This window comes from Martes martes (assembly GCF_963455335.1).
Source record: "Martes martes genome assembly, chromosome: 14".
In the NCBI taxonomy this organism is placed as follows: domain Eukaryota; kingdom Metazoa; phylum Chordata; class Mammalia; order Carnivora; family Mustelidae; genus Martes; species Martes martes.
This window is the reverse complement of record NC_137902.1, coordinates 86,222,704-86,235,603: the sequence shown is the minus strand read 5'-3', so window position 1 is coordinate 86,235,603 and position 12,900 is coordinate 86,222,704. Positions and strand designations below refer to the sequence as shown.

The following is a 12,900-nucleotide window of genomic DNA, read 5'->3' as shown; positions in this document are numbered from 1 at the left end:
CGTGCCCCTGCCTGCAGTCCTCACCCTCCCGGGCACTGTGCAGTTCCGTGCCTCGCCTCATCCCACTTCTGTTGGCACGGCACCTCTCTGGGAACCTGTCTTGGCCCTGTCCACACTGCTGTCCCCCTGTCCTGCTTTGTCTTTACCTTAGCACTGCTGGATACGTTGTACAACAACATACATGTTCTGTAGCTGATGAATCTGTTCCCACTAAGAAGCAAGCTCCCGACACCAGCAACTGCTGTCTCTTTCACGGACATGCCTGTTTCCCAGTGCCGGGTCCTAGAGCCAAAACAGCGCTTGGCGCTCGGAGACTGTTTGCAGAATGAATAAGTGATCGTTGTGTTCTTCTGCTGCCTCTGGGAAGCATAAATCTCTTCGGAGGCAATCATCATTCTTTCTTCGTGTTCTCCGGCGCACACGCTCGGGTTGCGGGAGGGGGTTGAGCCCCCTGTGACAGTCATGGTCGCCCAAGACAGAGGCAGAGCCCAAATGTCAAGTGAGGCTGGGAAAAGCAAAACACTGAGGTAGGACAGGTGGAGGGGAGGGCCCTGAAACAACGGAATCAGCATTCACTGAGTTCTTTTAATGTACGTGTCTTTGGTGTAGTGTTACCGTTTTCACCGCCTCACCGCGATGATGCAACCGGCATCCCCATCCACCCCTCGTCCCACAGAAACACTGTCCCCATTAAATAATAGCCCCATCCTTCACCAGCCCCTGGCAACCACGAGTCTACTTGTTGTCTCTGTGGATTTGACTCCTCTACAGTGCCTCATGCATTCAGAATCCTACGGTATTTATCCATTTGTGACCGGCTTAGTTCGCAGAATGTCCTCAAGGTCCATCCATGGTGTGGCAGGTGTCAGAATTTCCTTCCTTTTTTTTTTTTATTTTATTTTATTTATTTATTTGACAGACAGAGGTCACAAGTAGGCAGAGATGCTGGCAGAGGTGGGGGGAGGCAGGCTCCCCACTGAGCAGAGAGCCCGATGCGGGGCTCGATCCCAGGACCCTGAGATCATGACCTGAGTCGAAGGCAGGGGCTTTAACCCACTGAGCCACCCATGCACCCCGAATTTCCTTCCTTAAGCTGAATAATATTCGTGGCACAGACCGAGCTTGTTGTTACGGAGTGGTAGGAGTTCTTTGTTTACTCACTTTGCATTTCCATAGATATTTTAGAGTAAGCTTGTTTCTATCAAAGCGGGAAGAATGCCTGCTGGGATTTTTATCTCGATGGCACTGAATCTCTAACTCTGTTTAGGAAAACAATGATATCTTAGCGATATTAAACCTTACAATCCATTAGACTAATTTTTCTCTTCATTTATTTGAGTCTCCTTATTTTCAGTCTGTGATGTTTTATAATATTCAGTACAGAATCTTACATATTTAAAAATATTTGTTCTTAAATATTTCCGTGCTATTTTTTTGGTGCTATTATAAACATTACTTACTTTTTGCTACTATGTAGAAATACCATTTTATATTGACCTTGTGCCCTGCAACCTTGGACTGAATTCAACTGGTAGTTACAACAGTTTTATAGATTCCCCAGGATTTTCTACATAAACCATCAAATTGTCTTAGAGTGGTTTCACCCCTTCCTTTCCAATATTTCTGTCTTTTTTTAAAAGATTTTATTTATTTATTTCAGAAAGAGAGAGTGTGTATGCACACGTGCACAAGAGAGAGAGAGAAAGAGTGCATGAGCAGGGGAGGGGGCACAGTGGGAAGCAGACTCCCCGACGAGCAGGGAACCCACCTCAGGGCTCAATTCAAGGACCTGGAGATCATGATCTGAGCCAAAGGCAAACACTTAACCGACTGAGCCACCCAGGTGCCCTATTTGTGTCTTTTTTTAAAATGATCTTTAGGTAGGTAAAAATTTCTTAGATGATATATAAAAAGCATTAGTCATAAGAGAAACAATAATAAATCTAAATAAATATTTTAAACTTTTGTTTATGAAGAATGCCATTAAGAAAATGAAAATAAAACAAAACAAAAACAAACAAGAAAGTGAGAAAACAAACTACATAATGAGTGGAAATATATATACACCTACACACACGTACATGTATATGTATAATGCAAAAGATTTTCATCGGAACTACGTAAAGAACTCCTACACCTCAAAAATAAACATTTTCAAGTAGACTAAGGACTTGAAGACACTTCATTAAAAAAGGTGTCCACGGGGCGCCTGGGTGGCTCAGTCAGTTGGGCATCTGCCTTCAGCTCAGGTCATGATCCCAGGGTTCTGGGATCGAGCCCCACGTTGGGCTCCCTGCTCAGTGGAGAGACTGCTTTTTCCTCTCTTTCTGCCCCTCCTCCTGCTTGTGCTCACTCTCTCCCTCCCTGTCTCTCTCTCACTGTCTGTCAAATAAATAAATAAAATCTTAAAAAAAAACCAAAAACGTCCAGATGCCTGTAAGCGCATGAAAGATTCCCACCATCGTTGGTGACTCAGGTGCTAGTGAGTGGGCCATTCTTACGCTGTCTGTACTTCCAGGATAAAGTCATCATTGGACTGGCCTTCGACTGTGTGGACAAGATGGTTTACTGGACCGACATCAGTGAGCCTTCCATTGGGAGAGCCAGTCTGCATGGTGGAGAGCCAAGCACCATCATTCGACAAGGTGGGCAAGCACACACCACTCTCCCTTCTTGGTTTGGCTTCCGGCAGCCCAGGTGGTTCTTGGGGAAGAGCAGAGGGGTGGAGTGCGTGGTTGCATACAGGATACAGGGATTTGAGTGGGCCTGGGGTCTTGGCCTCAACACCACGCTTTCCAACCTTCTCTAAAAAGTCCTCCAAGGACTCATCATGCAATCGTGAACACCTTAGCTAGGATTTGTTGCTAGCCTAAGAAGAATAAAATTAAAACTGGCTGTTGAGCCTAGAATTGATTCTCAGAATGTCTGCCTCATGGTATATGCTCCATTAGGCAGCTGCGTCTTAAAGGTGGGAGGATTACAAGCATATTGGCAAACATTATCCCTGATAGTTGTCTCTTCCCAAGACAGTTTTCAAGTCAAAAGTTATCACTTAAACCTGTGACATCATGGTGGGGGGGGGGGCTTTTCTCCCTATCCCCATGGCACTCGCTCAGACTGCCTGTGACCGAGTACAGCAAAGCAGGCTGAGCTTTCATAGATACTCTTCCGTTTTTAGTTGCATTACTGATAACACAGTGCCTAACACTTTGGCACAGCCCACCCCTCAACATTTAACCTCGATTCCTTAACTTACAGAGGTCGATTTAAGTCAAGGACTCGGTGCGTTGCTGTAATGTCCACTTTCAACAAGTCATGACTATTTTATGTGGATATGTTTTATCAAGATTATAAAGACCCAAGGACCTGTATAAATTCCCCTTTACTGAAAAGGTCAAATGTTACATATTGCTAAGTCAGTAACTCACCAGCTGACTTGCAGTTATTTTCAATCAAAAGACGCGGTCATGCCAACGATAGGTCTTGTATAACGTCATCTCGCTTCCCTGCAGAGCACTCAAATCGAAGATATACCTTCAGAATGTTTGAGCCTCATTTGGTATTTCTTTCAGCTTGGGGCTGAATGTTACTTGCCCAATTTCCAATTTAATATCTCCGTAAAAATTGCTATTCTGGAAGGGTCCCTGTGTCTGTGGAACAGCCTGCGCGGCAGTTTCTTTTGTTTTGTTTTTTTCCTTCCTCGGCTCCTTCACAAAAGTTGATGCGGCAGGAGCAGGAATCCAGCTGAGGTTGAGTTAAACACGTCTAGCTTCAGACATAGAGCCCGCATCCTTTTCTAGAAGTCAAGGTGCCGCTTAAATCATGTCTGCCAGTTTTCATGGTTTGGCTTAATGAGCAGAATTTTGAAAACGCCTTTTTGTGTGTTCTCTCTCTCTGTTAAAAATGTTTCTGTTATCTTTGGTTTGACTTGCGAACCCAGTGGAAGAGGGGGTAGGTCATCACTGCTATTTCCTGTTGCTTCTGGAACTGATAATCATCCAAGAAAGCTTTCAACTCAGTAAGAAACATTCCAGGCAGAAGTCCACTGTGAAAATAAAGAATGAAACTAGAATGTGACCTTTGTAGAGGAAAGATCACTGGGGATAAATTTTCTTTTACTTAAAAAGAGAGAAAGAAATTTCCACATCAGTACAGGTTGGTGCCTCGCCAGTGAGTGAGGGTAGAATGGGGAACTCTTATTTCTTGCTGTCCGAATGCTAAGCATCTCTCTCCTTCCTTGAGTTAAACGAACCAAATATATTTAATAAGTCTCGTAATCTGTTCCCTCTTGATGTAAGCAGTACGGAAAATACCGCCTGCTGTCTTGCCACCTTGCACAGTAAAGGTTGAGGTTTTCCAGACCCTTCTTTGGCATGATAGTTCAGAAGGAAGTATTTTCCCGGGTCTATCTGGGTGGCTCAGTTGGTTAAATGACGGCCTTTGGCTCAGGCCTGGGTCCCAGGGTCCTGGGATCGAGCCCCGTGTCAGGCTCCCTGCTCAGTGGGGAACTCGCTTCTCCCTCTCCTGCTCCCCCTGCTTGTGTTCCGTCTCTCACTGTATCTCTCTCTGTCAAATAAATAAATAAAATATAAAAAAGAAGAAGAAGAAGAAGTATTTTCCTGGTTGGAGGAGGAAGTTTGATTGCTCTTAGGTTCGGAGTCGGGACCAGAGCTGTTGATAAGGAGACAAAATGAACAGGGTTTCTGGGAGACCCTGGGTGTCTTGTGAAATCGTGCCGTTGACTAGCCTCCCCCCCGACTCTTCTGTGGGTCTGAGTGCACCAGTGTCACTGGCAAAGGACATACTCAAGCCGGATATACCCCGGAATGATTTATTCTGGTTTTTGTCTGAAAGACACAAGAGGTCTGCAGAGGTCAGACTCGCTGCCCCTTGTCCCCTAGGGATGTGGGAAATATTGTACTAACTCACAGATCTCTACTTCTGGTTTGAATAATAAAAACCTTGTTCAAGGGCTGTTTCTCATTCTTAATAAACCTCCCCTGGCAGGGGTCCTTTCCGGGGGGTGGGGCTTTGGTGTTTCCAACGTCCGCAATCAAGGTCATGTTAGGAGTCGAGGGAAGGCTGCTGTGAGCGCGCTGAGGGTCGGAACCCCTTACACATGGACGAAGGAGCACATGATTCCTCAGGTGCTGGGGGAGGATTTCCTCCAACCCAGTTCCTTGGGTTAGAGCAGCTCCACCCTCGGCCTCTTCCCCTGGTCGGCTTCCAGTCCTACAAGTGACCTTTAGCTCTCGAATCAGTAAGAGGACAGAATCCTAAGTGACAAGTAAAACCCTGGATTGGGATCTAATGTTCAGTTTGCTTGTAAACATCGTCCGGGAATCAGTGCAGCCCGGAACGTGTGCTGAGGTCAGACGGGCACCGGGGGCTCGTGCTGCAGCCGGCTTGTCGTGTGGCGACCCTGGCTGGAAAGTCAGTCACTGACGAGCTAGTAAGGACTCTGGGAGTGTTACTTGTGATCACGGACGCCCCTTCTTTGTACTGCTAATACTTGCAGAAAGAAAGAACAGCTGTGACTTCTTGCTTTACTTCTCTGAGATGACCCTTTTCCCCCAATAACAATGACTAAGGCAAATCTATTTTGTTCCGTTCTCCTCTTCAGATCTTCATATGCCTCCCCCACTTTGCTGGTGGGGTGAGCTCTAAGCTCCTTACCACGAGCGTCCGAAGTTCATCTCGGACAGTTCTCCCACGCCCATGGACTCCAGCCATCCACGATTACATATAGTCCACTTCAAGCCGTGTCCAGTCTTCCTTTATACTCATGTGCTGGGCCCTCTGTCTGGCAGCCCTCATCTAGGATCTTTGCCTGGCAAACTCCTACTGGTCCTTTGGGAGCCAGCCTCACGTGTCACCTCCCCTAGAAATCCTTCCTTGGTCTCCCCAGGCTGAGCCCGGTGTCTGTCTCCATGTTCCCATATAAAACCAGAACTCCGTCGGAACTGCGAGAGCTTGCAAGCTCCCGGAAGCCAGGGCCACAGCTGAGGTGTGATAGTGGGCTTGGTTCCCAACGTGGTACCCAGAGTAGATGTCTGCCAAGTCAATGAGCGACATTTTTTAATTCATCACTTTGACTGTTGGTTAACTTATCACAACGAGCGTTCCACATTCCCTTTTGTTTTCCAAAGTGCAAGGGTTGAACACTGCGTGAAATCATACCGAGTAATCAGAAAAACCGAATCTCACCCGCTGAAAAAACCCAGAAGTGTCCTGTGTTTGGTTCTAGATCTTGGAAGTCCAGAAGGCATCGCCCTTGACCATCTTGGCCGCAACATTTTCTGGACGGATTCTCACTTGGACAGAATAGAAGTTGCAAAGCTGGATGGCACCCAGCGCCGGGTGCTGTTTGACACCGACCTGGTGAATCCCAGAGGCATCGTGACCGACTCCGTGCAGGGGTAACATGGTGTAAATCTGGGCGTCTAGTCTGTCTGCTGCTGCTCTCTAATATAATCTCAAGCGTCAGTCTCTAACTCTGGCACTGCTCTCCTGACATGAAGGCCTCACAGGACAAACAAGTCCCAGTGGGTGGCTTAGAGATATGCACAGGGAAATGCCAGGACACTGATCCCAGTTCCCCGCGACTATGGACTTGATCCCATGCTCCACCTCTAAGTCTTTTAGGAAGGGACTCCGTAAGTCGACAGCTCAGAAGTTGGTTATTTCCATTTGAGTTGGTTGTGGATCAGTACCTGAGTTGTACCAACCCCGGAAGGGTATCAAGGAGCATACATAGTCCTGGGGCTCAGGCCGACACACCCTGGACCCTGGAAGACCCCTTCCCAGGTTTTGTCATCCCATCGATGCTTTCTCTGTTTCTTACAGCAAGCTCTGAATCTTACACACCAGGCCCTCTGCGCCTTCACACTTCGATCCCTTCCCTGCGAGGCCACATCCCTAGTTCTGTGGCCCCGTGGCCACCTCCCTAGTGGCCGGTGCTGTGCCACCCTGTGTAGGGGCAGCAGACAGGAACTCCCACGTGTTTGTCTCGGTGGTGGTGGTCTGTTTTGTGCTCTATTTTTGAACTGCTTTAACCAGATTGACGTGAGATGGAACATGTTGGTTATGTTGAAGGGAAGGGAAGTCGCCAGTAACGGAGTATCCAGATCCAAACAAAGAGCCGAGTCCAAGTCTCTTTGCAAAGGACCTGTCTTACCGCCTCCAGACCCGTTTTCGCCATCCTGTGTTTGAACGTCTGCTAACGTCTTCGTTGTGGTTTCTTTTAAACCTGCTTCCGTAAACGTCTCACCCACCGTCGTTACACCCCTGCCTCTTTCCCTTCCTTTTCCTCTTCCAGGAATCTTTACTGGACGGACTGGAACAGAGATAGCCCCAAAATTGAAACTTCATACATGGACGGCACGAACCGGAGGGTTCTCGTGCAGGAGGACCTGGGCTTGCCTAACGGGCTGACGTTCGATGCCTACTCGTCTCAGCTCTGCTGGGTGGACGCAGGTGACCAAAAGCCCCAGGCCTGACTCCTGGGGTTGGAACAGTGCTTTTTTTTTTTTTTTTTTCTTTAAACACGTATTCTTACCCACTATGGGCTGGTGTCTGTAACGGGGAAGACGGTGTGAGAGCGCTCTTTTCACTCCCCACCAGGAATTGCTTCCCATCTTTGCTCTGCAACATATTGTTTCTCTAGGCTTGACGCTCACTGTCTAGGGGGAGTTCTCAGTCTTCTCCGTCGGGGGTTAGCACCTCTAGCCCGCAGGCCGGATCCAGCCCACCACCTGCTTTGGTACCACCCGGGTCTTATAAATGGTTTTTACACTTTTCAATGTTACATTTCAAGAGGTTACATAAATGCCTCCGCCGTGTCCTCAATTTTGCCTCTTGGCCCACAAAACCTAACTTAATTACCATCTGGCCCTTGGAGAAAAAGTGTGCTGACCCCTGGAGCCTGTCCTCATCCTAATGTTATGTTACGCAATTCATGACTTACATTCCTCTCCCTCGCATCTGTCCCTGGGGACTCAGGCAGGACTCAGAGCCAAGGAGGAGAAAAGCCTGCGGTCCTGCTTTCCGCCCCGGCCCTGGGGTGTCCCTCAGGCAAGGGATGTGGGCGGGTGCTCCATAGGGGTGCAAGGTCAGCCGTCCCCCGTCCCCCACGTGTCTGTGGAGCTCCTGCACTGTTCGCAGCACTGTCAGCGGCCATGGGGGGGGCGGTGCGAGGAGGGCATCTTGTGCCCGGTGCAGGGGCTCGGAGGGCGAGGAGGGAGGGCCTGGGAGGCTACAGGGGGCAGGGGTGTGAGCGAGAGCTGGGGGGTGTCATCAGTCCTACAAAGTCCCCAGGCGCTCCGGGAGTGGGTGGGAGCAAGGAAAGGCCCCTCGGCTCCAGCCCACGTCAGAACCAGATCTCAGTGCCCCCCTGCCCCCCCACCGTAGAGGTGGGGTTGACCAGGGCAGAGAGAAAGCTTTCCACTGTCGAAGAGCAGGTCACATGTGTTCTCCAAGATCTGTCATCGTCATGCTGACTCCTCTCCCCCCCACCCTCCTTACTCATCTTGACACAAAGGGGCAATTTCTCGTGCACACAATGAACGCCTTGTTTTCGCTCCGCACAGGCACCAATCGGATGGAGTGTCTGAAGCCCGGCCAGTCGGGCCGACGCAAGGTTCTCGAAGGGCTCCAGTACCCTTTCGCGGTCGCCAGCTACGGGAAGCATCTGTATTACACGGACTGGAAGACGTATGTCAGCGGGGGCCGGGGAGCCCGCCCTGCCACCCTGCTCTGGGAGGCCAAGCCCTCCCCGGGGGACCTCTTAGCGTGACCTTCCAGCCTCCAGAGATGCCCGTCCTGCCTCACCCTTCCAGCTGTCAGGAGAGGAGGGTGAAGGAGAGTGGGGGCTGAGGGCGCCTTGGGGGCAGGAGGTGCCCTTTATCGTCTGTTTGCTCCTGGATGGGCACCTCCTCAGGCTTCTGTTCTGTCCCTCACGAGCTGGCTCGGGGTCCCCCGGCGGGTGGGCTCCATGCCCCCGCCGTGCCCCTACTTCATTTCGCTTCTTAAGCTGCAGTGTTCCCACAGCCCCTGCTCGCCCACCCCTCCCTGCACAAAGGAGGGGTCGGACCACGCCAGCGGCTGCGGCCAGGGCCATCTGGAGAGAAAGCCATTTCCCCAGCTTGGAATTTAGAGCTGAGGGGAGAGCTTCGCTAACCTTTGTCCCTTTTTAAGCAGCCGGAGAGACGCAGCCTTGTCCCTCCGCAAGAGGAGGAGGGGGGATGGCTGGGAGGAGCTCAGGCCAGCGTGTCCCCGTGTGGCCTCCGGCTTGTCCCCAAACCACAGAAGACAGAAGGTTCCAGCCGGCAGATGTACCTTTACCTTCCGCCTTTTGGTGTTCCGCAGGAATTCCGTGGTCACCGTAGATCTTGCGATTTCCAAGGAGACCGACACGTTCCAGCCCCTCAAGCAGACCCGGCTCTATGGAGTCACCACGGCCCTGTCTCAGTGTCCTCAAGGTAACCCGCGCGGGCTCTTCCTGTTCCGGCGCTGGGAGGGCCCTGGGCTGCTGCAAGCCCACCGCCGCGGCCGCTGCCTGTCTGGCCCCTCGCAGCCCTGACCGCGGGGCAGGGGAGACCCGGTCCCTTCCATCACGGGTCTTCATTATTTAGTGGCTGAGCCGTGTAGAAAACGCTAGGGGACGAGGTGGGGACGGTGGACCGGGGGAGGGAAAGCGCGCATCTCGGGCTGGGTCTAGAGGTAAGTGGTCTTCGGGTTCCAGACAGGAACACCCGTGTTACCCTCTCTCCTGCTTTAAAAGTCCGTCCGCGGGGCCCCCCAGCCGCGGTACTCATCGCTGCTCCTAACAACCCCGAACGCGCCCAGGGAGCTTGGTGCCAGAGCCGGGTGCCCCGCGCACGGCAGCCCTGTGTGCTCAGGCCGGGCCCTCCTTCGTTCCCTTGTCCTCGTCGCAGCCCCGCGAGGCGGGCACCAGGCTTGTGCCCATTTCATGCATAAGGAAAGCCCAAGCCACGGGCCAGAGGCGCGGCTCACAGAGGCACGGCGGGGGCTGAGCTGGGCGGCCCGGCTCCAGAACCTGCTCCCCCCGAGCTCGTCCTCCCCGGCTTCCCACCGCCGCGCCCCCTCCACCCCACCCCGTGCAAAGCCGAGGGGACTAGAGAGACACGGCGCACTTTGTGCTTTGAAATCCCAGCTCCGTGTTACAGTCTGAGCCGGAGAAGCCTTCCCGGGGCCCGTTCAGCGGCTTTGGTGGTAAATCTGCCGGTCCCCGGCGCAGGAACCGCGAAATGATAGTGTCGCCCACGTGGCAGATCCTAGTGAGGATTCCCCGTGCCTGCGGCAGCCACGCGCTCGGCCTCCCGGAACCCAGAAGGGGGCTCATAGGGAGGCTCCTCTCTCAGGGGGCGGGTGAGCTGATTGCTGCCTTTTCCAGGTCACAACTACTGCTCAGTGAACAACGGTGGCTGCACCCACCTCTGCTTGGCCACCCCCGGAAGCAGGACCTGCCGTTGCCCCGACAACACGCTGGGGGTCGACTGTATCGAGCGGAAATGAGGACGAGAGAGCCTTATTCCCTCTGGCCGCATTCAACAGCCTGCTTGAAAGGGTCCAGACTGAAAACTCTCTGACCTGGTGGCCACCACGCCCAGGTCCTACCCAGCCTGAGCCCCAACAGTGTTCCCCTCGTTGTCCCCCAAAACATATGCCCTGGGCTTCTGGAACGGGAAAGCCTCTTCCCCTACACACAGACAGAAGACCCGCCCGAGGGAGGACTATATGCCCCTCCCAGTGCTGTGGAACCTCTCCCCAGCTTAGCACCCCAGTGGTGAGCGGAGCCTCCCCAGGCCTGAACTGCCCTCTCCGTGGCCTTATGAGCTCAGCCTCACTCTGACACGCCTGCCATCCTGTTATCTCCCTGACACACCAACCAGGGCCACCTAGGCGAGGCTGTGAATGAAGGAGGGAGTTAACCCTCCCCCTCTTTGCTCTTGGTGCTCTGATTTCCCTCCCCACACCCCTAGCTTTTCCCTGGTTCTGTACCACCTGCATCCTGCCCAAGGCCCCCATCACCGCGAGCAAACCTTGCCCTTCGTTCAAAACCCACCCTGTCTTAGGGCCGCGTGGACACTTGTGGGCCCTAAGGAGCAGCCCCTCCCAGATCAGTGACTGGCATTTCAGCAGTAGCCTCTGGTAAGCAAAGCCTCAGTCAAAAGAGTAGCTGGGGGTAGGAATTTCAAGGTGTAGAGTCAGGTGTTTGAGGGTGAGGATTGTTTGGAAGAGCTTAAGTTACACCCGTGGTGACCAGCGTATTCCTCTTTGCGCAAAGCACTTGGATCCCAGCATCTGGTCTCTTGAGTGGCCTGGCCCCATGGCTGGCACCGATTCCCCTCCCTCACTTCAGGCATAGCTGGGGGCTGGTACCAGGGATGACCTCCCCCCAGACCTTCCCCACCCTCCCCCCCTGGTGAGAGCTGACCGCCAGTCACCATGAGCTCACGTCTCCTTTGTTTCTCCCTCACTCATGGCCCTTGCTGGCGGTCTTATCATGGAAGAGGACCAGATCGTGTATTTATACCCGTGACCCAGACCCTCGATTGCTCGTTGGTGTCATTAAAGGGACCACTGCCATCTGTCATGCTGGTGTGTTTAAAAACATCTCCAGGCCAGATGAGTAGCTAATATTACCTTTTATCAGCTGTTTCCCAGAGTTGCAAAATGACAGGAATTTTTAATTGAAAGCTGGACATCAGGTGTCAGAGTCAGGAAAGATTAGGGTAAGGGAGTAGCGAAGGCACAGCGGAAAGGTCTCACAAAGAGATTGGTCAAGAGGAAAGAGTAGAGAGGGCTATTTAACAACAGCAACGAGAAAAGCTCCTTAATAATCCCAAAGAGAAAATGGTACCTTTTGCCAAAGAACACTTACACTTGAGGACATGGAAGAATTTGTTTGTTTTTCTCCTTGGGGCAGAGATCCTTCCCCTTATCTGCAAAGCTCAGCGAGCTCATTCCTCCCCGCCATCCCTCCTCCCCACATTGTCCTCATCTGCTTCAGCAACGCGGTGGCACCTGGATGGGGAAAGAGCCTTTCCCTGAATGATTGGAGTTTGTTATGAGAGCCAAATATATCCCCCCGAATCACATGATTTGGGGAACACATGGGTCTTCTAACCAGCCCAGCTCCCTGAATTAGTTTTGCTTTTTTTTTTAATGTATTTATCATTCCATATCAAGCCCTCTATATCAAATGTTTGTCATGATTTTGTATAGTTTTTATAACTTTTATTCATTTTACTAGATTTATTCTAAAAGTTTCAAATGGTCAATTCTGAAACTGTGGAACCCACTGAAGGTGCTTTTTAACTGTTCCCCCAGATTTATACAAGTATTGGATGATTCCTTAAGTTTACAGTTGTACAAATATCAGTACAGAAAATTAAACAATTTTTTTGTTAAAAGAAATCTTTATCTTGTTTGAATGAAAAGACTTACTGTTGGGTGATTTGCGATAAGATGATAGCCGTTTAATAATCTGAATATAGAATTACCGTATCCAGCAAATTCCACTTCTAAGTCTACAGCCGAGGGAACTGAAGTCGGGCTCAAACAGCTACTCGTCCGCCAGCGTTCACAGTGGCATTTTCTCATAACCGAAGGTAGAAACAGCCCAGGTGCCACTGATAGACGAAAGGATAAGTAAGTGTCATACTCCTGTGATGGGACATTCGGCCATGAAAAGGAAGGAAGTCCCAGCGCGTTGCAGCACGGATGAAATCCAAAGTTGCTGTGCTGAGTGAGATACGCCAGACACCAGGAGCAACCACGACCTGATTCCGTGTACGTGAGGTCCCTCGATTAGGCAAGTTCACCGAAAACGTTCACGGAAACCAAAGGTAGACTAGATGTCACCGGGGCTGGGGG

At 51.3% G+C, this 12,900-nt stretch overlaps 1 protein-coding gene across 2 annotated transcripts in view; it reads left to right on the top strand.

Moving 5' to 3' along the window:
• Positions 1 to 12,433, top strand: part of NID1 (nidogen 1) — a 78,665-nt gene extending 66,232 nt beyond the window's left edge. For both annotated transcript variants that reach the window (XM_080822693.1, XM_080822692.1), the window contains exons 15-20: positions 2,519 to 2,645; positions 6,248 to 6,419; positions 7,319 to 7,476; positions 8,589 to 8,712; positions 9,367 to 9,479; positions 10,415 to 12,433. In XM_080822693.1, the coding sequence (XP_080678819.1) occupies positions 2,519 to 2,645; positions 6,248 to 6,419; positions 7,319 to 7,476; positions 8,589 to 8,712; positions 9,367 to 9,479; positions 10,415 to 10,536 (816 nt within the window). In that variant the 3' untranslated portion in view covers positions 10,537 to 12,433. The remainder of the gene's footprint in view (positions 1 to 2,518; positions 2,646 to 6,247; positions 6,420 to 7,318; positions 7,477 to 8,588; positions 8,713 to 9,366; positions 9,480 to 10,414) is intronic.
• The last annotated feature ends 467 nt before the right edge of the window (positions 12,434 to 12,900 follow it).